Genomic DNA, 22,500 nt, shown 5'->3' with positions numbered 1-22,500 from the left:
TTGGGAGTTGAATGTTAGGAGATTAGAAATGAACTATGAGAGATTACTCGAGTGCCATATGTAGATGAGAGGATGATGAGAGGTAGAAGGAGATGGATTGGGCTTGCTCTTCGCACTCCCCACGAGAGATTAGTTCACTAAACGTTTAACTGGGCTCCACAAGGCACTGGAAGAGTTGGAAGACCCAGGCCTACACGGCTGAGGACTATGAAACGAAGTAGATGATGAATGGAGAAATACTCGCCTTATGTTCATACAACGTATTTCTTCTCTCTTGAAACTGTTTAAATGCATAAGTCTATCCCAAAACAAAAATTTCCTGTACTCTTTCCTTGAAAAATACATCCACCCTAGTCAAGTATCAAGTTAATCTGAAAGCAGGTGACAACTACCTAGGGGTAGGCGAGTCATGATTCCTGTGTCTTACTTCATGTGTACTGTTGAGAAAAATCCAGAGCTACACAGAAGATAAAGAAAGCTCTTGCACAGTACTGTGAATGATTAATTGGAATATTGTGCAATGCTACCACACCTTGACTTACAGAAGAAGGAAATGCACTTCTGTATTTACATACCATTAATAGTTACCATCCATAAAAAAAAAAAAACTGTCAATACTGTACATACGAAGCAAGACCGAATACAGGAGTACAACTTGTGCCCAGTAAGAAACAGAAACCCAACCAGATTTCAGAAAGGGTTATGATAAGATACTATACAACCATGTAGTTTATTAACACTAGTACAAATTTCTGAACATTCACATAACCACTTAACTCGGACAAAGGAAGTAGATGATGTCTATGCATTGCGAGAAATGGGACAAGAAAGAGGACCCTCTTACTTATTTGAAAAAAAAAATAAGCACATATATCCAACCAGAATTCTGATTATTTCATCTTCAGTAAGTTATCTTCAGATTTGTAGAACTGAAAACTTTTTTGTAAGGTTGACCTGTTGACACAAAATGCAACAACCATCCAACATGAAAAACACAAAAGGACACTGAAACTGACAAAAGAAATTAATGAAAATGAAAAATGGTGTTTCCCTTTCTCTTACCTTATTTCGGTTTCTCCGCTTTTTATTATCTGAAAAGATAAAAACAAATAATTAATCAACTGCAGACAGAGCTTTTCATAAACAATTTGTAACGAGTAATGAAATGGTACATTATTGTGAAAAATTGGAACTATACTGGATGAAATTGCATATTTCACGGAACTTGAATAGAATCATTAAGGAAAGGGGTCAGCGAGTAAAACTAAATAAAATCCAGCTCAGTTTACTACAGCTATAAAATTTGACCAACTTCATTCCTAAGTACCTTACTTTCTACCCTTAGATAAGTTTTAAGTTAACTTTCTTTGAATAAGCACCAATATTGAATATCCCAACCACCAAAGCTTGTGCAAGCAAATAAAATCATACATCTTAAATATAATTTTATAGGGTTTCCGAAGTAGATGGATAAGATGCCACCTTATATGCAATCAATTCCAGTCAATTTAAACTGGCAAATCACTGCAATTGTTTCCTAAATCAAAGTTTGAGAGACCAAGAAAGCAGATTATGAAATCATTGCATATTGTTTTAGCTAGATTACTAATAAAATTTATCCAAATAAACTAAAATGATCATACAGCTTTTTAACAAAGACAGAAGCTTAGTTATAGAAAAATAAAATCAAAATGCCATACGGAAAATTTTTTTTAAGTGGATTTAGCAAGTAATGGAGGAAACTACAGTACACTTATGTACTTAGCAATAAAATCCATCCAGTCTGAACTACATGACAGTATTCATATTGTATATTCTATGATTATAAAGTATATACAGTAGAAGCTATAAAGTATGGCAAAATCTCGCATTTTCTTTGAATAAAAACTTTTCCAATGTATTCCCCAATATTAAAAAATGAGACAATTGCTTTAAGTGAGACAACAGCTCCACAAACCTTAATTCTACCAAAAGTGAAAAATAATTATCGGTAATCAAATAACATAAAACCACACATTACAAACAGATGTTACGCACTTAAACTATTCCGTTATGTATTGCCATTGGATTGTATTTGATTAATAAATATTGAACCCTTTCTCCATCTCGATGGTTTTGAATTAAAATGTAATCAATTATTAATGTGTACATCTTCACATCAGATAATGGCAAAGATAAATCCCAAAAGATTATTAGGGTCAATTAGACTAACTTAAAAAATATTCAGGTATATAAATAAAAAGTAGAGTAAAATTTTGACAATTTAAATACTAATATATTTTCCAATTCAATTTCTAGCCTTCAACCATTCCTGACCAAGGCATTCATTGATATTTAACTTGCAAAAACAAATACTGAGCAATAAAGCTACCTTCTAAGTCACTAATTAAATAATGCTAACTATTAAGAAAAACTCAAAATTTAATAGAGCTTCTATACAAAGAAGTATCATTGAAAAAAAAAAAAAAACAAAAAAAAAACATACATACATCTACCTAATGATTACCAGTCCAAAGATTTATGTCTACTTTAGGCTACAGAGCCTTTAAATATGCGGCCTCCAAACTATATAATAAGCTCCCACGAAACATTCGAATGATTGAAAACATTAAGGCTTTCAAGAGGAATCTGAAGACTTTCTTATTTAACAGTCATACAACAGTGACCATTTAACAGTATATGAACAATACGCAATATGAAATGTTAAATACTCTGAACGAACAAGGTAAAACGACAGTGGAGGTCCTGTAGAGAGTGGGGTTCCCCTGCTGTATGGGACCGGAAAAGCAGCCATCAAGTAAACTAAGTAAAGTCATTAAACTAAATTCACAACTTGCACAGGAAACAGAAAATAAAAACTACCACAGACTATGCACATGAAAGGACTACTTGAAGTTGACTGAATACTACAACTCCATGAAATAAAAATAGAAGTTCCCTTCTTCATAACACAGGTTACAAAAATTAACTAAAAAATAAAAATTGAACAGCTATCTAAGATTCTAAAATTGTGTCAAGATATCCAGTTATGGAAAATTCAAACTACCTTTTTTCCCGAGGATTTGTCAATACACGACAAAAATCTCGCAGAACTATCAACTATTCGAACTTGGTCAAACTAAAGTAAGTGTAGCAAACCTATTTCTAGAGGATAAAACCACAGCATAGGGATTATTATTTCCATTGCTTAATTAAATGTCTTAAGCATTAACCAAATAACTAAATCCATGAAAGTGAACACCAAAATCTACATCTCCTCCTGTTTTCATCCCACTAATGTAAATTACTGTACTTTATCCAACTAAAGATAAATACACGTATTCCTACTAACACTTTCATGGAAAGGTCAGGAACACCAAGGTCTACAAATTCTACACACACCTTAAACGCAGTCTCAAAACTACAGTGTAACACAACAGACCTATTTATCTTTAATTCAAATATTAGTAGAATCTCAAAAGACAAACCAATTCAAAATAGATGGTCAAATTCACCTCACCAAAATGTAGAATTTTAAAGATATAGGGAATCTTCATGATTGCAAACAAGTGTATGTTTACAGAAAATGTAGGATGCACATTTTGGAAAAGAGCATACAAATCCAATGGAATGTTTACATGTACAATATAAGCAATTTACAAAATTTCAGAAAATACCAAATACAATGACTACCATACTGGAGTTTGGCCAAATGGGACAAAGGGCAGAGGATATCAGACAGAACCCTTTACTCATCAAGCTCCTTGAGGTGAGAAAGTCAATGCAAAAATATTTCATGATGATAGTGATAATAATGGCTGCACTTTACTATGCAAAATCTATAAATTCCAATGTGTCAGTCAAGGTTTGTAATGATTATAAAGAAAAATAGTCTTCCAGAAAAATTTACTCTCGGTAAAGAAAAAAATGTCTTGCCACTTTCCTAAAACTACATTTCCTGACTCTCTTATTGAAAAAATTGAAAAATTAGCAAAAGTAAGTAGTGGAAAAAGTAAGACATGAATCCTGGGAAAAAATTGCAAAAGTTGATGACACCAGAGAGAACTCCTTTCCAGCCTAATCCTGTAAAATAATCATTAACAAAAATATCGATGAACAACAACATGATCTATTTCATGCAACTCAAGACCTAAGAATAGCCCCTGTGCAGGATTATTGCACTGTACTACCATAAGCCTATTGACAATGATTACACAACAGCAATTGTATGGTGAAGTGTGAAATGTTTAGAATCTTTAGTATCCATAGAGTTTTTAGTAAAGTCTGACAAGATTAGCACAAGCGTGTTATCTAGTTCAAAACTTACTTTACGGATACTTTAAGTATACACAAATGCATAGCACAGTACAGTATACTCTAATGTCACTACGACTTTTGATAAAGACGGCCAGTCCACTTCAAGCCTTTTACAGGCACCACTACTATATAATAAAGTAACCACACATTAAAGTGTTTCAATATTAAGAGCAAGCAAATTTCTCCATTAAAACAGTTATTGAATGTGGGATACCAAATCTCAGCAAACCTTTTATTCTAATTAGAATGCAAATGTTGATATCCCAGTTTAACTATTGTTTGTTCCTACATTGATACAAACCTAGTCATTGAATTGCGTTACTTCTGGAGAAGACAGTTATGGCCAGTTTTAGAGTTATCAAGGTTATTGCACCCTGGTATGGTTCCATCACTCTCCCTCATACCATATAGGTTGGTATGATATTGGTCATGGCCGATAACTCTTGTGTCTTCTGGTCGCTGGAGCGATCAGGCGATCAGACGTCAGTTACCGGCCACCGTCAGTTTTCTTACTTTGCTTAATCTGTTTCTTTTCTCTGTTATAGACTGAGTGAAACAATTGTGTATAATGCGTACTATTCCTAGTATCGTCCTTGTGAGACAGTCATGATCTTTATCTGTTATGTCCTACGTGTCGAGGACACAGGTGCTCATCGGAGTCCACAAGCGTTGTGTGTAGGGAGCACAGCCCTGTAGTTATCCTCCCAGTTGGAAAGTTCCTATCCGAAGTAGAAGGCTATAGGCGTTTGTTTCAGCTTCAAAAAGAGTAGGAATTTATTATTCCCTTTTGTACCCTAGATCTTTCCCTGTCTGATCCTTCGTTTTCGAGTCATTACTAGGACGCTGTAACGGAGGATGGTGACCAAATACCAATATCTATCAAGGATTTTAATGACATAGCATTTATTGGAGGCTAAACTTCTTTGCAATAGATTATTCATATAAAGCAAGTCTATCTCGGATAATTAACGGTACTTATCTCCATGGAGCAAAAAATTCTTTCATCAGAAATATGTTAACTTAATTACCTCGAGCAGATCGTTGCCGATCCTTTTGCTTTAATCTTCTCTATAGCTGATGAGATCCTCTGGCTGATACTCTTCCTTCTTCTTGGCCAAGGGGCTCTCTGATCTTGAGCAGCACACTTCTCACAAGATCCTAGTGTTGGTGAGCAACATGTCTATCAACACGCAAGCAGGCATGCCTGCTTGCCCTCTCCAGAACATGAGCTTGCTCCCTAGTAAACCAGTCCTACTTTCGAGAGCATTAGAAAACTATGTCCAACAACATAAGTGGTGGGAACATACGGAACATGGTGTGGCTGTATATGTATGCCCATGTGCATTGATTGTTGGTAGTAAATGCCATTTGTAAAAAAACATGGGGTTTTCCCATAAATGTTGTAGAGGCTGTACATTAAGTGCAAGTGGTGGTGTAGCCAGTAACTTTAGCTATCGGAAAGCATTGTAAATGTTGTAGAGGCTATGCAGTAAGTACAAGTGTAACCAGCGATTTCAGCTCTCTGGAAGTCGGAGGAACCTGAATTCCTTCTCGCTTATTGCCGAACATGTGGACAAAGATCGATGTATTGTATCACGTTCGGAGCACCAACTATAGTCGGTTTGGGCTCAGCAGAGCGTCCATAGTACTACAAACTCTCCTTACATGTGCTCTCCCACAAGTATTTGGAAACGCGCCCGCCATTCTACAATCCCACCGAACGCTCAACATGCCCTTTTGTTTAAGTTTTGGATGAACGTGCTGTCTCCCTTTTGCGCCCCATACCTGTTTGAGCCATGAGTCACTGTTCTGTAAGTATTTCGTCCTCTTCACAAAGGACAACATCTTACCATCCACCAGTTCGGTTAGAGGGTGATATTTGTCATTTAGCTTATTCACAACCTCAAAATACAGACATCATACAACATGCTGATCCTTAAAACCCCATTTCCAACGGTTGTTCCTGCTACCTCTTGTTAGCAACATCACCTGATTGCAGTCCTTAAGTGTCCAAGACCTGTCACCTCCAGAGCTGTATCGACCTGATAACCATGCCCCACTGTGGAGAAGACAGAGCATTTTAAGGGGGAATATAAGTTAACGAGAATCAATTCCTCTCGTAATCCAGTTGAGGACGATGTTAACAGAGGTGCGTTGAGAACAGGAGGATATTCTGGGGAGATGTAAGAATTCTTGACAGTTTCCTAAACAGGATCCTTCTTACTTTACACTTCCACCATTTGGGCCTAGGCCTTTGCTAAGTGTGACACACTCCATCACAAACTAATCTCTGGAGTTTCCTCTAGAGGCGAGGTTTCTGAGCAAATAGTTAGGCCCTCTTGAGGTTCATACTTCAGCCTTAGGAAAAGAATCATCCTTTGAAACAGCCCTTAATGTCAATAAACGAATGAATGGACTTGGGGAAGACCCCGTACACCTGTCATTTGGAGACACTTGAGACATTCTTCCCAAAACTCCAGAGATCAGTACATAATTTCTATCTTCCCATGTCTCGAGAGGCTCTAACACCTTTTGAAAAGTGGAGAAGCAGGTTTCAGATTCAGATCTTTCACTGAAAGCTGCAAGATCATCAAAACTGTTACCACATACTCGTTCAGGACAATGCTAAGTTTTACATCCCAGAGGGAGCACGTCCCAATCCATTGCCCATCGACCTGGACATTGCAACTCTAATACAAAGGGTGTCTGGGGAGCTACTAGCTCAACTATCAGTTGCTTTCTCACCTTCTGAGCTAACTAACTGAGAGATGGCCTCTATGTTGACATTCCAAGCTCCTTCCTGACGGGCTATTAGTCAAAAACAATACGGAGACCTTGTTCACTCTAGAACTAAGGCCATGGAGTTTGTTTCAACAGTGGACCTTTCTCAGGGCAACTATATTCTTAAATGTAGGGATGCAGTCATGAGTACATATATTCGTATGTCCAGTGGAAAATATAAACTCGTTGGCCTTACGCAGCATGATCATTACTCAACTTCAGACCTCGTTGCCGTCTGCAGAGGTTGCCACAGACCCCGAGTAGGAGAAAGTTAGCAAGGCTACCTCTTGTCAGGGGAGCAGTTTTTTCAAATTTTCCTGTTCCTCTCCAGTTAGCCTCATATTTCCCTACCAAAGCAGACACCCCATTGCCATCTGCTTCACGAATGATACAGTCCTCGGTACAGTATATGAAACAAGAACAATCCTCGCACTCCTTTCGTAGCAGAGTCCCTCCTCCCAAAAGAGTCGAGGAACCCGTTATTGTATTTGAGGGGCTCAGAGAAGGATCTCCTCTTGCAAGATGAGGTTCTCAATAACCTGGGAAAAATTATTATTATCATCATTATTACCTTCCAAGCTACAACCCTAGTTGGGAAAAGCTGGATGCTATAAGCCCATGGGTTCAAAACAGGGAAAATGGCACAGTAAAGAAAGGAAGAAAGGAAAAATAGAAAAGCATGCCTGAGTGTACCCTCAAACAAGAAAACTAACCCAAGACAGTGGAAGACCATGGTACACAGGTTATGGTACTACCCATGACTAGAGAAATGGTTTGATTTTGGATTATCATTCTCCTAGTAAAGCTGCTTACCATAGCTAGTGTAATCTACCCTTACCAAGAAGAAAGTAGCCAGTGAACAATTACAGTGCAATAGTTAACCCCTTGAGTGAAGAAGTATTTTTTGGTTATCTAAGTATTGTCAGGTGTATGAGGAAAGAGAAAAATGTGTAAAGAATAGGCCAGAGTATTAGGTGTGTATGTAGACAAAGGAAAAATGAGCCGTAACAGGAGAGGGATCATGTAGTAGTTTATGGTCAGTCAAAGGACCCAATAACTCAACGAATCTCCATGTTTCTTCAGCAACATCTGACAAGTGGGGAAACTGTCAGGAGGATGGAGACCTCCTCCAGGCCACTTTTAGCAGAAACTTACATATCAGACTGTGACAAATCTGCACATTCATGGGTCACACGATGGAAGAATACAGAGTTCTTTGCTCCTTTATCAGGTCCAAACAGACATTCAGGGTTGTGGGCAGCAAGATGACCTATATCTCTTCAGGGGAATTCCTCCTGCCTAAATAAGACTTCCCTTTTAAATGACCGTTTGTATCCGCATAAAAACATACTATAAATTTCTTCAACCCTCGTTTTACCTTGCTATACAAAGCTGGGTCATTTAATGCTTACTCCCTGCCGTATCCACCCTGCAAGTCCTGACCAGAATTAGAGCAAGATATCAACCCCGAACAGCACCATATCAACCAATAGGTTACGAGGGAGGACGACGCAGTCAGACCCTCTATAATCCTTCAACTGGCCATAGCTGGCTTCGCCAGGAATAACCTAATTAAATGACTCTGGTTTGTATAGCTAAGGAAAATACAAAATTTGTAGTACTGTATTTTGATATCTTTGTCTAGGACTATAAACAGTAATAATTTTTATGAATAACAAAATAGTTTCAAGTCTCTCCAAAAGATAAGTACTGTACAGTAAGTACTGTACAGTAATGTTGTAATTAAGAAAGTCGTCAAAATGCAAAATGACAATAAGCAACTTCTCTGACCAAAACAGTTTGTCTCAGCAGTGTCAAGATTAATCTAAAAATTGCTTTCATTTTATGGGAAACTAAAAGTGTTCCTTAAGAACAACTCACCGATTTTAAAACCTATTGTGAAGTGACAGTGAAAGAAAATGGATCCCCAAATGACTCATTTCACCTATCCTATTCAAATAACTTGAAGATGAAGTTTTAAGAATTAATGACAAAGAAATAAATTACTACTGTATTACACTTAATATCTATAAGAATGCAGCATTATTATGTCCAAAAATAAAATGATCCATGAATTTAAAGTCAGGTAAGTGAAAACTTCCACAAATAAACCCATGGAAAGTTACATACAACCAACACTGCTTTTTACACCATACTAACATGATATATTTATGACATTCTTAAACTCTACATGACTCTTTTACTCAGGTTTAACCTTATATTACAGATTTCTCCATGTCAAAGTTCTATATATTCTAGATTAGCATTGAACAGGATATATAAAATGGACAATGACACAATATGTAGTGTGATGTTTCCTGAATAACATACTTAATGTTTACCCACAACCAAATCTGATAAACCTAGCTAAACATTTTAAAAGTTCAGTAGCAGGCACCAATATTAGGATCACAAGCAGATGACTTTTTTTCTCTTTTGAGACCGGGGCTTTGCATTAAGGATGGGGAGAACCACAAAGCAAAAGCACTGTCAGACAGGTAAATAATCAATTGACTATAATCATCAAAGCAATGGGAAACAGGACTAGACAATCAAAAGAAGGGTAGAGAAGTGGTTTCAAATAACCAAACGACCATTAAAACAATTATGGCAGTAACAATGGTAGAGCGAAGAGCAATATTACAGAAAATAGGACCCACATAAGTAGTTAGTAGTAGGAAGCTTTTAAAAGAGTGAAAGGGATGAGATCAAGCGTAGCAGCATCATGATAACAATAGTGTGCTATGTGCTATGCACTTTTCATGGATACCTTGGCTGCTAACCACGGCAGTTGACCACGGCAGTCCGGTTGGGGTCGAGGCACACCATCACTGCCAATGTCCCAACAAGAATGATGATCCCCTTCCTCATCATCAAACTCCTCGTTAATTTTACCAATGCCCCTACCACCAGCAGTAGCAGCACACTCAATCCCAATTGGTGGTGGAGGGCAGTAGAGTTCCTCCTGGAAATCGAAGTTCTGGTGAACGTCGTGCAACATTGAAGGATGGTTATCATACATTGAATAAGTCTCATCAATAACAGTATAATGAAACCTGTGTTTCTTTGAATTAAGAGGTTTCTTCTTTGGATCTCCGGCAAAAACCAAGTCCTTTTTCAGCTCGGCAGGCACACATGCACTTTGCAATATCTCCTTTATAACAAGAGCTACGCAATCCGTTGTTCCTCTTGGCTCATCTTTCACGCAGACTTTGAGAGGACACTCTCGCTTATAAGGGACGGACTGCGACGATAAATTTGCCTCGTCGTCATCATCATCTTCGAATTGAGCAAGTAACCCTAAACATGCAAAAGGTTCGAGCTTTCCCCCTTGATTATGATCACAATCTCTCAAGTCCAGCGCTGTTGATTGCGATAAAGATCCCTTCAGCTTCGGACAAGGCTTGCTTGGCAAACTAAAACTGGGTAGCGCCTCCAACTTTTGACTGCAATGCTCAGCCAAAGCAGGTAGTACGTCCACAGCAACGAATTTCTGTACAGAAACTGATCCACTTAGTACAAATAATAAGGAAAAAAAATAATTTATTTTGAAATCATAAAGCTTCAGTAAAGACTTTATGATTCCCAATAGTCTCATGTCTGTTTCCCTCTAAAACATTAAGATATTCTTTTCTCAAGTTTAACTGCATCTCCACACGTGGCGATTTGAACGGTACAGACAAGAGTGGGATGAAGCTTTAATTTGAAATGCACCAACTTTGATGAGGCCATTTAGATCAGTTTCGTTTGAATCAATGTATTCGAAATTCAAGCTTCAGCCCGCTCACGCTTTACCACCAACTCTAGGGATGCAAGCTGGGCCATTGCAAATTGCATGTATAGGAACTTAATTTTTATTATTTAAATATTGTTCAATTTTTTTTTTCAGAAATAAAATATGAAAGTTCTTATGTAGTAATTAACATCATAGTACCAAATATTCAGTTAATTACAGAATAATCCATCCTACTGCACAGTTCACCATTTAGTCTAAACCTTTCATATGGGAATCACACATTTCAAAACTGGAATACCCTTTTCAACCAAAATTGCAGGTTTTACTCCAGTTTCACAAACTGAGTGATACAAAACCCGTGGGCTTTATACTTAAGCACCTTATTCCTACCAAGATGCAACATTAATTATTTTATCTTTTATTTCTATAAATTTGCTTATATATAAAATGCTGTAATGGTAAAATATTGAATGTACAAAGACTATAATTAACACAAGTAATCTTCCAAATAAAAGTAAAACCAAATACATTTAAATTTATCAATCAAATCAGATGGTCTCAATTACACTGTGAAATCTTCCAAATGAAAGTAAAACTACTATAGTCTTCAAAACATTTGAATTTATCAATCAAATCAGATGGTCTTAACTACACTGGGAAATCCTCCAAATAAAAGTAAAACAAACTACTACACTCTTCAAAACATTTGAATTTATCAATTAAATCAGATGGTCTTAACTACACTGAGAAATCCTCCAAATAAAAGTAAAACAAACTACTACACTCTTCAAAACATTTGAATTTATCAATTAAATCAGATGGTCTTAACTACACTGAGAAATCCTCCAAATAAAAGTAAAACAAACTACTACACTCTTCAAAACATTTAAATTTATTAATTAAATCAGATGGTCTCAATTACACTGAGAAATCTTCCAAATAAAAGTAAAACTAACTACTATAGTCTTCAAAGTATTTGAATTTATCAATCAAACCAGATTGTCTCAACTACAGAGAGAGAGAGAGAGAGAGAGAGAGAGAGAGAGAGAGAGAGAGAGAGAGAGAGAGTTAATACATGCAGTATCCATTTAGTTGTGGATAAGTGCTTACTGGTATAACAATTCAAGATTTAAAAGTATTATATAATTGCATACTACATTATCACCTTTGTAATTTAAACTAAATACTATATATCCAAACTTTAATACTTTTTCCGTTATATATTCCGTTATATATTAAATATAATACACCCGTTCTCACCCTCAGGTGAGAATGGGTGTAAGAAATGATTGGCAGCTAGAGTGGATATGGATGTGTAGAGGTGGTTTGGCCATGTTGAGAGAATGGAAAATGGCTGTCTGCTAGAGAAGGTGATGAATGCTAGAGTTGATGGGAGAAGTGCAAGAGTTGATGGGAGAAGTGCAAGAGTTGATGGGAGAAGTACAAGAGGAAGGCCAAGGTTTGGGTGGATGGATGAAGTGAAGAAAGCTCTAGGTGATAGGAGGATAGATGTGAGAGAGCCAAGAGCGCGTGATAGAAATAGGAATGAATGGTGAGCGTTTGTGACGCAGTTCTGGTAGGCCCTGCTGCTGCCTCCAGTCACCTTGGATGACGGCAGAAAGAGCAGCAGTAAGGGATTCACGGTTATGAAGCTTCACCTGTGGTGGATAACAGGGGAGAGTGGGCTGTGGCACACCTTGCATGACGGCAGAAGGAGCAGCAGTAGGGGATTCACGGTTATGAAGCTTCACCTGTGGTGGATAACAGGGGAGAGTGGGCTGTGGCACCCTAGCAGTACCAGCCGAACACTGTCGAGTCCCTTGTCAGGCTAGGAGGAGCGTAGAGAGGAAAGGTCCCCCTTTTCCTTTGTTTGATGTTGGCTCCCTGATTTGGGAGCTAGGATACTACATTCAATGGAGACTATTTGTTGAAGAGGGCCACAGCATCCTCCAATGGATAAGTAAATTTAGCACTTGCACTCACTGTTAAGTCAAGTTTAGAAATATTAGCATAATGATCTTCTACAAAGGGGTTTCTCTAACCTCAAATTATGGCCTACTTTGTGATAAGCCAGTACACTGGAATTAGTGGCTGATGGATATTCAGTGTGGATAAAGCTCATGTCTGGTCAGAGTGGATACGGGCCACAGCTGTCTAAAGCAGAGATTTACCATAGCTGGTGAAGGTGGAAATGACGAAGTCAGGTAGACCACAGCTCATTGCTGGTAATGCTGGAAATGGTTCATGATTGGTCACAGTAGACATGGTTGATGGCAATCTGGAGTCAACATGGACCAAGAGGGAGATGATGGTGGGTTCACAGGCTTAGTGGAGGAGGCATCTAGGGAGGAAACGGTAGTGAGCCTGTGACGAGAATAGACGCCTTTAAGAGCTGGTCAACCAAGATTCCTATATTTAACGAGAGAGGAAAATGTCCTTGGACGATGTTGCTAAAACCACATCATTAACAAGACTAGATGTAAAATTCCCCAATGCCAAATAATAATAACTTGAATACTGTGCTAAGTATTCTTGGAGGAACAGAATTAAATTTATGAAGTTTGGACCGTAACTGCAGCCGGGCAAGTAATTTATGTACTGTACTGTCTTTAGCATAACAGTATACTGTAAGTTTCATAAAAAGATGGGCATCAGTCATGCTGATCAAAGAGTAAGGATCATCAAAAGAATAAAATCTAGCAACTTCGCAACTCAAAGAATTGGACCAAGAATAATACTTAATTGTTCATTAAATGAAAGCAAATAAAGCACATCTCAGAAGTCCCATTAGACCTTACAGAAGATTGAGTTTCCAAATAATACTTACAACTAAACATTATGGAAAAGGAAAAGACTTTGAATAAGGTTAATAAGTAGCATGGATATTTATCTCCAAAGAATAGAACATGCTAACATCAAATGGGGAAGACAACAGAAACTTAGAGTTCATTGGCTTTGAACTTTTAGAGTAAGTCTAACTCAAATATGAAACTTCCGATATTAAAAATTTAGCTTTCTGTAGTTTTTCTCTCATAACGCTAGTGGAAGTAGAAGCCATAAGACCAATCACAAAACATAATAAACTACTATGTATTTAAATTCTTTTAAACGAGGCTCTAACCTATTTTTTCACTTCAGAAGCCTGAAGATATAGGTTCATTAGTTCTGAGAGGGAAACTACGCAATTTTTCATAAAACATCTGTAAAGAACTTTAAATGTTAATATATTTAATAAGGGGAAATGAGCCAATACAACAATCAGGTAAGCCAAGATACCTGAAACAGGGACTGAACTGTTTTGAACCACTCAACCAAAGGGAATTATTAAGAGCTTGTTGTTTTCTACCTGTGGTAATGTCTATGACTGGTGAACGCCAGACTGGGGTTCAAGTCCCGCTCAAACTTGTTAGTTTCTTTGGTCACTACAATCTCACCATCCTTGTGAGCTAAGGATGGGGGTTGGGGAAGCCTATAGGTCTATCTGCTGAGTCATCAGCAGCCATTTCCTGGCCCTCCTTGGTCCTAGCTTGGGTGGAGAGGGGGCTTGGGTACTGATCATATGTATATATGGTCAGTCTCTAGGGCATTGTCCTCCTCGATAGGGCAATGTCATTGTCCCTTGCCTCTGCCATTCATGAGCGGCCTTTAAACATTTAAATGTCTTTTAAACATTATGAAATTCTCAAAAAGCTTCTTGCCTACTGTGCATATGGTGACGTACAAGATGCTACCTAGGTTCAACGTTATCATTAGAGTTTTACTTCCTCCTACTGCAGAATATTAAATAATGATATTTTTTTCATTTCCTATTGACTCGGGTATCCTTTCAGTAACAAATAATCTTGACTAGCATGTGTTCAAACAGATCAATATTACATCATTAGCATTCATACAATATGCATGCGCTTGCACAGGGTATACGCACTAACACAAGACAAGGAAAGTTTCATCAGTGTTTCAAAACAAAAGTTTCAAGTAAAAATAACTTCTATTATTGAAGAGATCGATTCTTTCTTTGTTACAGCAACTATTAACAAGCAACTGAACATAAGCATACGTTGTATTTTACAATAAGAGGTGGAGAGCAGATTACATTTGAAAACATGTACTACAAAAGTTTTGAATTAAAAAATTAAAAATCCACTCGATAAAAAATAAAAATTTAAATTTAAATCCAAGTTACTACAAAAATCTGAGTTCCTTGAAAATTTTTGCCATCGTTCCTTTTGAAATGTTTGTACGATAAAAAAACCAAGGATGTCACCTTCCAATAAAATGTGGCAAAGTACCCATACAAAATATTTATTGTTATGCACAAAGTTTAGGAGAGGAAATATTTAACTGTATGTCTTATTCCTTTAATGTAATAAGCCAAAGTAATTTGTTGAAGACTCATTGCAAGCATAATAAATACACACATACACACATATGCTCTACTAGTTTGCTGTTCATTAAGGAGCAGCATAAAATGTTAAGATTAACAGCCAATTGACGTTTTGTCAAGATGATATAATGATTTCAGGTAACTTGGAAATTTAGCAGCCAATTGACGTTTTGTCAAGATGATATAATGATTTCAGGTAACTTGGAAATTTAGCAATTTATACAAAATAAGATTGAAAATATATCAATGTATTTCATACTTATATAACAGCCCAAATTTATAAGTAACATGAAAGGTTTATATGTATATATACAATTATCTGTTCAAGCGATAAATAAGATTTAGCCTACTACTACTCAAGTCAAATAAAAACAGAAAAAATAGAATACAATGCTGATGAAAATTAAAGATTAAACTACATTGCAGAGTAATATAACAAAGCATCTTACAAGAAGAGTAAAAGCAAATAAAAATTATATCTACAAGTCAAAATCCATTGCTTAAAATCCTTTAAAGTGGATTCAAAAGATAAAGAAGTGACAGATTGTAACCTTACCTCATTCATATGCACGGCCACCCCATCCACCAAATATTTGAGTTCATTATCGACTTGGATAAATGCTGCAAAGAGAAAAGAAAATGAATTAAAATCTTATAAACAAACAACAGATGTACAGACATTCAGACAGACCAGAAATAACGATACCATTAACATTAACATAATCACCAAAAGTTCCACAATTTACAAATATTCGAATTGCAAACATTCGGAGATACAAATCCAACTGAAAATAAAGGTAAAGAATTACTGTCATAAAACAATATTATATCATTTAATACAGTAAGCAAAACAACTTTTGTAATAACCTGATATATATTTCATATGAAACTCGATTGTTTGTTTACTTTTGTAGCTGGAAATCATAGGCATTAGAATCAGGTTAGGCCTACCCTAGACAAAATTCAACTTGCATACAATTCGACTTACAAATAGCTTCTTGGAACCTATTAAGTTTGTAAGTTGAGGACCTTCTGGCTATATAGAGTAGATAATTTATTACTTATAAGGAAGGTTGTTCCTCTGTGGGATGATAAGCTGACTATGACACTTGAAGAATAATCTGAAAAATGCTGGAGTAAGAACTCGTGAGTAATTATCAAATTAAGTCCCCGGATAACATACAGTTAACTCTAAAACGGTGTTCCGTTGGAAACAATACCTTGGCATGTGTTAAACTTTACATTTACAAATCGACATGAAAATAAATTTAACATGAATGATAATCAGAAAATATCGAAGTTTTTGTTAGTTCACAAAATGAACTTTGACGTTCTTTTAAATGCGTGGCGATCAATTGGGATAATAAACAAAAAATTAAGAGCTCATCTTAAGATTTTACTCCATTCAAATCCCGATTTTTTATTTCATACCCTACACACCATCGTTCAAAACTACTTCATTTAAAATAATTTCATATCCACATGGTATCTTCCTACCTAACAACTTCTTCAGTCCACCATGCGAATATCAATAGTTTCATAACCTCAAAACATAACCTGCATCTTCCCTGTCATAAGTTCAAGCCAATTAAGTCTGTCTATTCCTCAGACTCCAAATGTACTTCAGAATGAATTCTCAACACCTGAGATAACTGCCCAAAGGATAAAACTCTCTCGAAACTTTTACGTGTTTTTGCGAAACTAGTCTCATTGCCTAGACCAGAGATCGCCAGTTGAAAGATTAATTAACAATTTGAACTTATTAGTTTCAATATTTTATGCAAATGAAAGTAGTACTGATGTAGCCTTGATGAACTTGGATTGGTCAAAGGCATTTGATCGTGTCGTTAACGAATTTCTGTTTAGAATGCTACAAAGATTTAGTTTTGACGTTTAAATTATTAATTGGATTAAAATTTTATAAGCAGATGCTGAAAGTGTATTATGTATAAACGGTAATATAGCTTCTGTATCATAGTCTTCCACTGTCTTGGGTTAGATATCTCATGTTTGAGGGTACACTCGAGCACACTATTCCATCTTCTCTCTCTTCCACTTGTTATTTTGAAGTTTTTATAGTTTACATATGAAAGATTTATTTTAATGTTATTGTTCTTGAACTTCTCTTGTAGTTTCTCCTTATTTCCTTTCCTCACTGGGGTATTTTCTATGTTGGAGCCCTTGGGCTTATAGCATTCCGCTTTTCCAACTAAGGCCGTAGCTTAGCAAGTAATAAATACTAATAATAATGTCTGACCCTTTTCCTATCAATAAATCTGTCAGGCAAGCGTGTCTATTGTCTATGATATATATATATATATATATATATATATATATATATATATATATATATATATATATATATATATCAGGAAGTATTTTATAAAATGATCAAGAAAAACCTGTTCATTTATGCTTCAAGATTGCCTAATGAGCTCCAGATATTACTACTAGGTGGTACAGACGACTTTGTTATAATTATTACTTGTGATAAGGCATTAGAGGAATGTTTTAAATGTTATAAAAGAATATAAGAACTCTTCAGGTGCAGTTCTTAATAGAGGCAAGTCTTCTATTCTGGGGCTTTGTAACTGGAAAGAGAGAAAAGTATGGCCTGACCATGGTTTAGAAGTTGTGAACGAACATAGTAAAACTTTAGGTATATATCATAGCAATAGTTAGCAACAAAGTCTGGATATGAATTTGAAAAACCTAGAAAGTAGCATAAACAAAATCATTGGTATCTTTTAAAACAGGAAGTTAAACATGTTTCAAAGAGCAATTATACTGAATACATAAAAATAAAAGATGTATAGGTTTCAATGAAAAATTATGAATATGTTCTAAATATTGAAAGACTGTACCATTTATTAAACTGGAAATTAATTTGGAGGTATTTAAATAACATTTATATAGAGAATAAAAGTATGGATTTTTTTCTTTATCTTCACAAAGTATTGGGTACAAATAATAGATTAGCTATGATGATAATAAAAGTTGTAAAAGACTGCTATTGTGGGTGCATAGAAACTAATATGCATATGGTATATTTCCGTCCCTTAGTTTACATTTTTTGTTTGGGCTTTTTAACTAGTTCAATAAATGTTGTAAACTGGAAACTAGTAATAGGTTAAGGATTTTAAAGTTAAGATATGAGGTAGATTCAAAGAAGGATGAAAATGTGACAATGGTCATAATAGCGGATTTTATTGCAGGGATTTATATGGATGGGAAGATACTTAGGATTTTCAAGTAATGACCCACAATTATTTAAATATATCAAAAGTAGAATGATAATTACTTATACTTTAAATAAAATAGGATTCAAAACTTCTTTTAAAAAAGTAGGTACTTTTCTCTTATTGCCCCACCACTAATTTCCGATATAACCCCAATACTATTTTTAGGTTAGGTTAGGAATTATTTAATCTGTCGATGGATAAAATTCAAACCAAACCTACCCTCAAAAAATAGTATTGGGGTTATATCGGAAATTAGTGGTGGGGCAATAACAGGAAAGTACCAAAAAGTATTCACGAGTCTGTATATTCTTTATTTAAACACATTTAGATAAATAATAAAAAATGCCATTTTAAATACAGTATTAACTTTTTAAATTATTCATGTAAATATCATATAAATTGTAAGAATTGTAGATGTGTATTTCCTAATAAAAGATGAAAAAATATGTATAATCTTAAAAGAGGATACTGTATTTAGTGTTGTAATATAATAGAGATAAACATAGTATATAACTGCAATATCTCCAATGGGTTCCATTACTTAAAATAAAATACTATTTTGAACGACTGATGCAATACAGACCATGGTATCGTCAGCCGCTATCAGATACAGAAAACGGGAGTTACAGAGTAACAGCTGACAACTAAAATGTGAGTAATCTCGAAACTAATACGAGAGAGAGAGAGAGAGAGAGAGAGAGAGAGAGAGAGAGAGAGAGAGAGAGAGAGAGAGAGAGAGAGATTGTGTGGCTTTGGAAAATCTATTAGAGGGGGCACTCAGTAGAGCGCAGACCTCCGCCGTGGCAGCTTATTTCTCGACCTTAACATGTTTTAACTGGCGTGGGAAACGATGTCTAAACATATGGCTGATAACGTGAATTTGACATTTTGTTTGACCGTGACACTGACCTTCCAAAATTTAATAATTTCCCGCTTTTTACATATCAGGATTCCTGAAAGTGTCATTGCGATTAAAATTGTGGTCAGGGAGCTGTTCAAAAACACGCACACAGAAAAAAAAAATCAACACTACAATTTACACACACACAAACAGGGGGTAAAACATAACCTCCTTCCAACTTCGTCGGCAGAGGTAAAAAAAAAAAAAAAAAAAAAAGTTTCAATACTACAATTTACTCTTAAATTCCGTTTCTTATAACACCTGCTCTAGAAAACCAGATTCTCGAGTGAAATACAACCCGCTATAACTCACCTGTCTAATGGCTGGCTGATATGACAATTACCTCGACATACTAACATACATATCGAACAAAGGTCCCACAATTTCACTTCCTCATTATTTAATAACATCGAGGCCAAAACAAAATATGTTCTATCTAGTGATGTTAAGGAATGTATGATATTTCAACAATTATAACTTTATATTACCTAGGTGACATTCAAATTAATATCATAAATATTGCCCATATAATCGATAACTTCATTACTGAAGTGTGTTCCTGGTATATAATTAGTCTATATCTGCTCAAATTAATAATATGAGTCACATATCACCTTACAAATGTTGCTTTTGTTTATAAAAAACTTTGTTAAATTCTACGTAAGACAGTTGCAAAGTGGACTATTGCAATTATTAAAATCTACCAAAAGTTCCAATTAGAAAAAAAAACTTTCAAAATATAATAAACAGAGGAGCTAACGTTAATAATGGGCATTGCTGCAACTCAGGATAGGTATCCGAATTAAATGAGGCACTTATTATTATTAATAATAATAATGAGAATTTTTTTTATACCATACAGCCAGCAAATTACATCGACACAATGCCATTTACGGATGGCTTCAATTTATTGGACCCCCAATGCACCTCAGCTATGGGCTCTACACTTCTTAAATAGGCAGCCCAAGATTGTACAAACTCCAAACTCCAAGCTTCCACTTGATATAAGTTGTGATACTTTAATGTGGTGAAAGGATTCGTGTATTGCTATGACCAGCAAAGCTATACTAGTCAGGGACTCTCACATTAAATTTGGTTTGCTGTGAGCGATCAGACAAAAATTCTCCCACCATCACTAAACTGCACTGGCCAGGGTGATGATATAAATGGCCAAACCACAGACATGAATAAAGACACATCTGTGGCCTTTATGTGCAGTGGACTAGAAACAGATATATTTGTTGTTGTTGTTGTTGTGGTTGTTGTGATATAAAGCATTTCGAGGTGAAATTAAAATCTATCTTTATTTTTTAGTGTCATAGTGGTGGGAATATCACAATTTAAAAGGATAAAGCAGTATGATTTTTTAAATGGTGTCTGCTCAAAATCGTACACGACAAACAAAAAAACAGACAACTCTCAAGTAAAGTAAGAAGGGACAGTTATACCAGAGCCTTCTTTACAAGTAGCATTTATGAATTTTATCTTCAACACCATTGTCATTGTTATTGTTTAAATATCAATTACTGGGATAAATATTCAATATGAAGAAAAATATCCATTATGATGAAAAGCATTCATATGAAGAAAATTATTAATCATGAAGAAAAGCATTATGAGAAATATTCATCATGAGGAGACTAAGAATGTTATGTCATTTTGTTGACCATATTTCCCCCTAGGCTAATGGAGCAGTCACTCGAGAAGGAAAACAACAGGTGGCCTATGTGGTAACGTCCCTAACAGGTGATCGCCAGACTGGGGTTCGAGTCACGCTCAAACTCGTTCGTTCCATTGGTGACTGCAACCTCGCCATCCTTGTGAGCTAAGGATGGGGAAAGAAGCATAAAAAGACATCCTGCCCTTAGTACCTCGCTCCAAATCATTTTACTACGACTTTAGAATCTAAGTTCAAATGGTCTTGAAAATATCTAAAGCCTTCTATAAGAATTAGAGTCCGTGCCAGCACAAGACATGTTCCATTTCAATAATAAGCTAAGTCTTGATCGCAGAGACTATAGATTGAGGATAATGTATATCGCTCTTAACACAAATGGCCGAGAATACTACACACATGTTATAGATCCCATGCCTGTACTTCCACTCTAGATACAAAAACTAGATGTAACTGCTTTATTTATGGAAGATGGAAATAATCTTAACCAAGTATCATACGCTTTACTTGTATGATACTCCAGCTTCATATTGAGGGATGCATCCCGAGAAATGGGCATCTGTCAACAACTGTCATAGTTATACGAACTTGAAAAGAAAATGTGCGAATTGCTTAATTGTAACAAAAACAATGTATAAAAAGTATCTTTTTATTACCAAGCGCACTTCTGTTACGACAGCCATCTATCTGCATTGAATAATCACGAAGAGGATGTCACGATACTCCAGAATTGCGATGAAAAAAATTAACAAATAATTTTAAGTGTATAAAATCTGGGAATAAACAACTGTTGTTTCTTTAACGCCAATCTAGAACTGTTGACCTTAAATTGAGTTTTTCCCAAAAGAAGAAATATATCAAACTGAGTAATTTTCGTCTGTTACAAATAGAGAGAGAGAGAGAGAGAGAGAGAGAGAGAGAGAGAGAGAGAGAGAGAGAGAGAGAGAGAGAGAGAGATGGGGAAATTAGAGAGGGGCTGGGGAAGGGAGAGGCATTTCGAGTATCTATAAAAAGGCCTTAAAATAGTGTGTTAAATTAGGCAATATGGTTAACTATGTCAGATCGACCAGCCTCAATTACAGGGAAAACTCTCACGGTCAAATTAAAGGATAGTTAAAATTTTCGAATATTATGTAGTTGATCAAATACAAATGGCTGAGGAATTGTAGTTTAAACAAAGATGCCAAACGCAGACTATAAGAGTATAAAACACACAAAGAGATCCACATTTCATAAAATGATGTGATATTGTATACACTCGTGCTCAGGAAAGATTAAAAAAGAAACGCACACAGGCAGGTTATACACACACTACATCTAACCGAAAACACATACAACTCTTAAGGGCTTGTTATGTAAACGAGTAGGAAAATAAGCTCATAATAAAATCAAAATGAGTTTGTACGTAAGAACGTACATAGGTTGCTCATACACATTTGAGCACAGATGAATGCATCTAACACACCTGTTTGTACTGTTAACACA

At 35.8% G+C, this 22,500-nt stretch overlaps 1 protein-coding gene across 13 annotated transcripts in view; it reads right to left on the bottom strand.

The window, feature by feature from the left end:
* Positions 1 to 22,500, bottom strand: part of Tmem131 (Transmembrane protein 131) — a 561,447-nt gene that overhangs the window by 62,839 nt on the left and 476,108 nt on the right. For 6 of the 13 annotated variants that reach the window (XM_068384438.1, XM_068384436.1, XM_068384437.1 and 3 more), the window contains 3 exons: positions 15,754 to 15,818; positions 9,848 to 10,570; positions 1,063 to 1,091 (listed from right to left, as the gene is read on the bottom strand). In XM_068384438.1, the coding sequence (XP_068240539.1) occupies positions 1,063 to 1,091; positions 9,848 to 10,570; positions 15,754 to 15,818 (817 nt within the window). The remainder of the gene's footprint in view (positions 1 to 1,062; positions 1,092 to 9,847; positions 10,571 to 15,753; positions 15,819 to 22,500) is intronic. The other 7 variants (XM_068384446.1, XM_068384444.1, XM_068384445.1 and 4 more) reach the window with 2 other exon arrangements.

This window comes from Palaemon carinicauda, chromosome 12 (assembly GCF_036898095.1).
Source record: "Palaemon carinicauda isolate YSFRI2023 chromosome 12, ASM3689809v2, whole genome shotgun sequence".
NCBI classification, from domain to species: Eukaryota; Metazoa; Arthropoda; class Malacostraca; order Decapoda; family Palaemonidae; genus Palaemon; species Palaemon carinicauda.
Note: the sequence above shows the minus strand (reverse complement) of the source record. Positions and strands in the feature narration are given on the sequence as shown.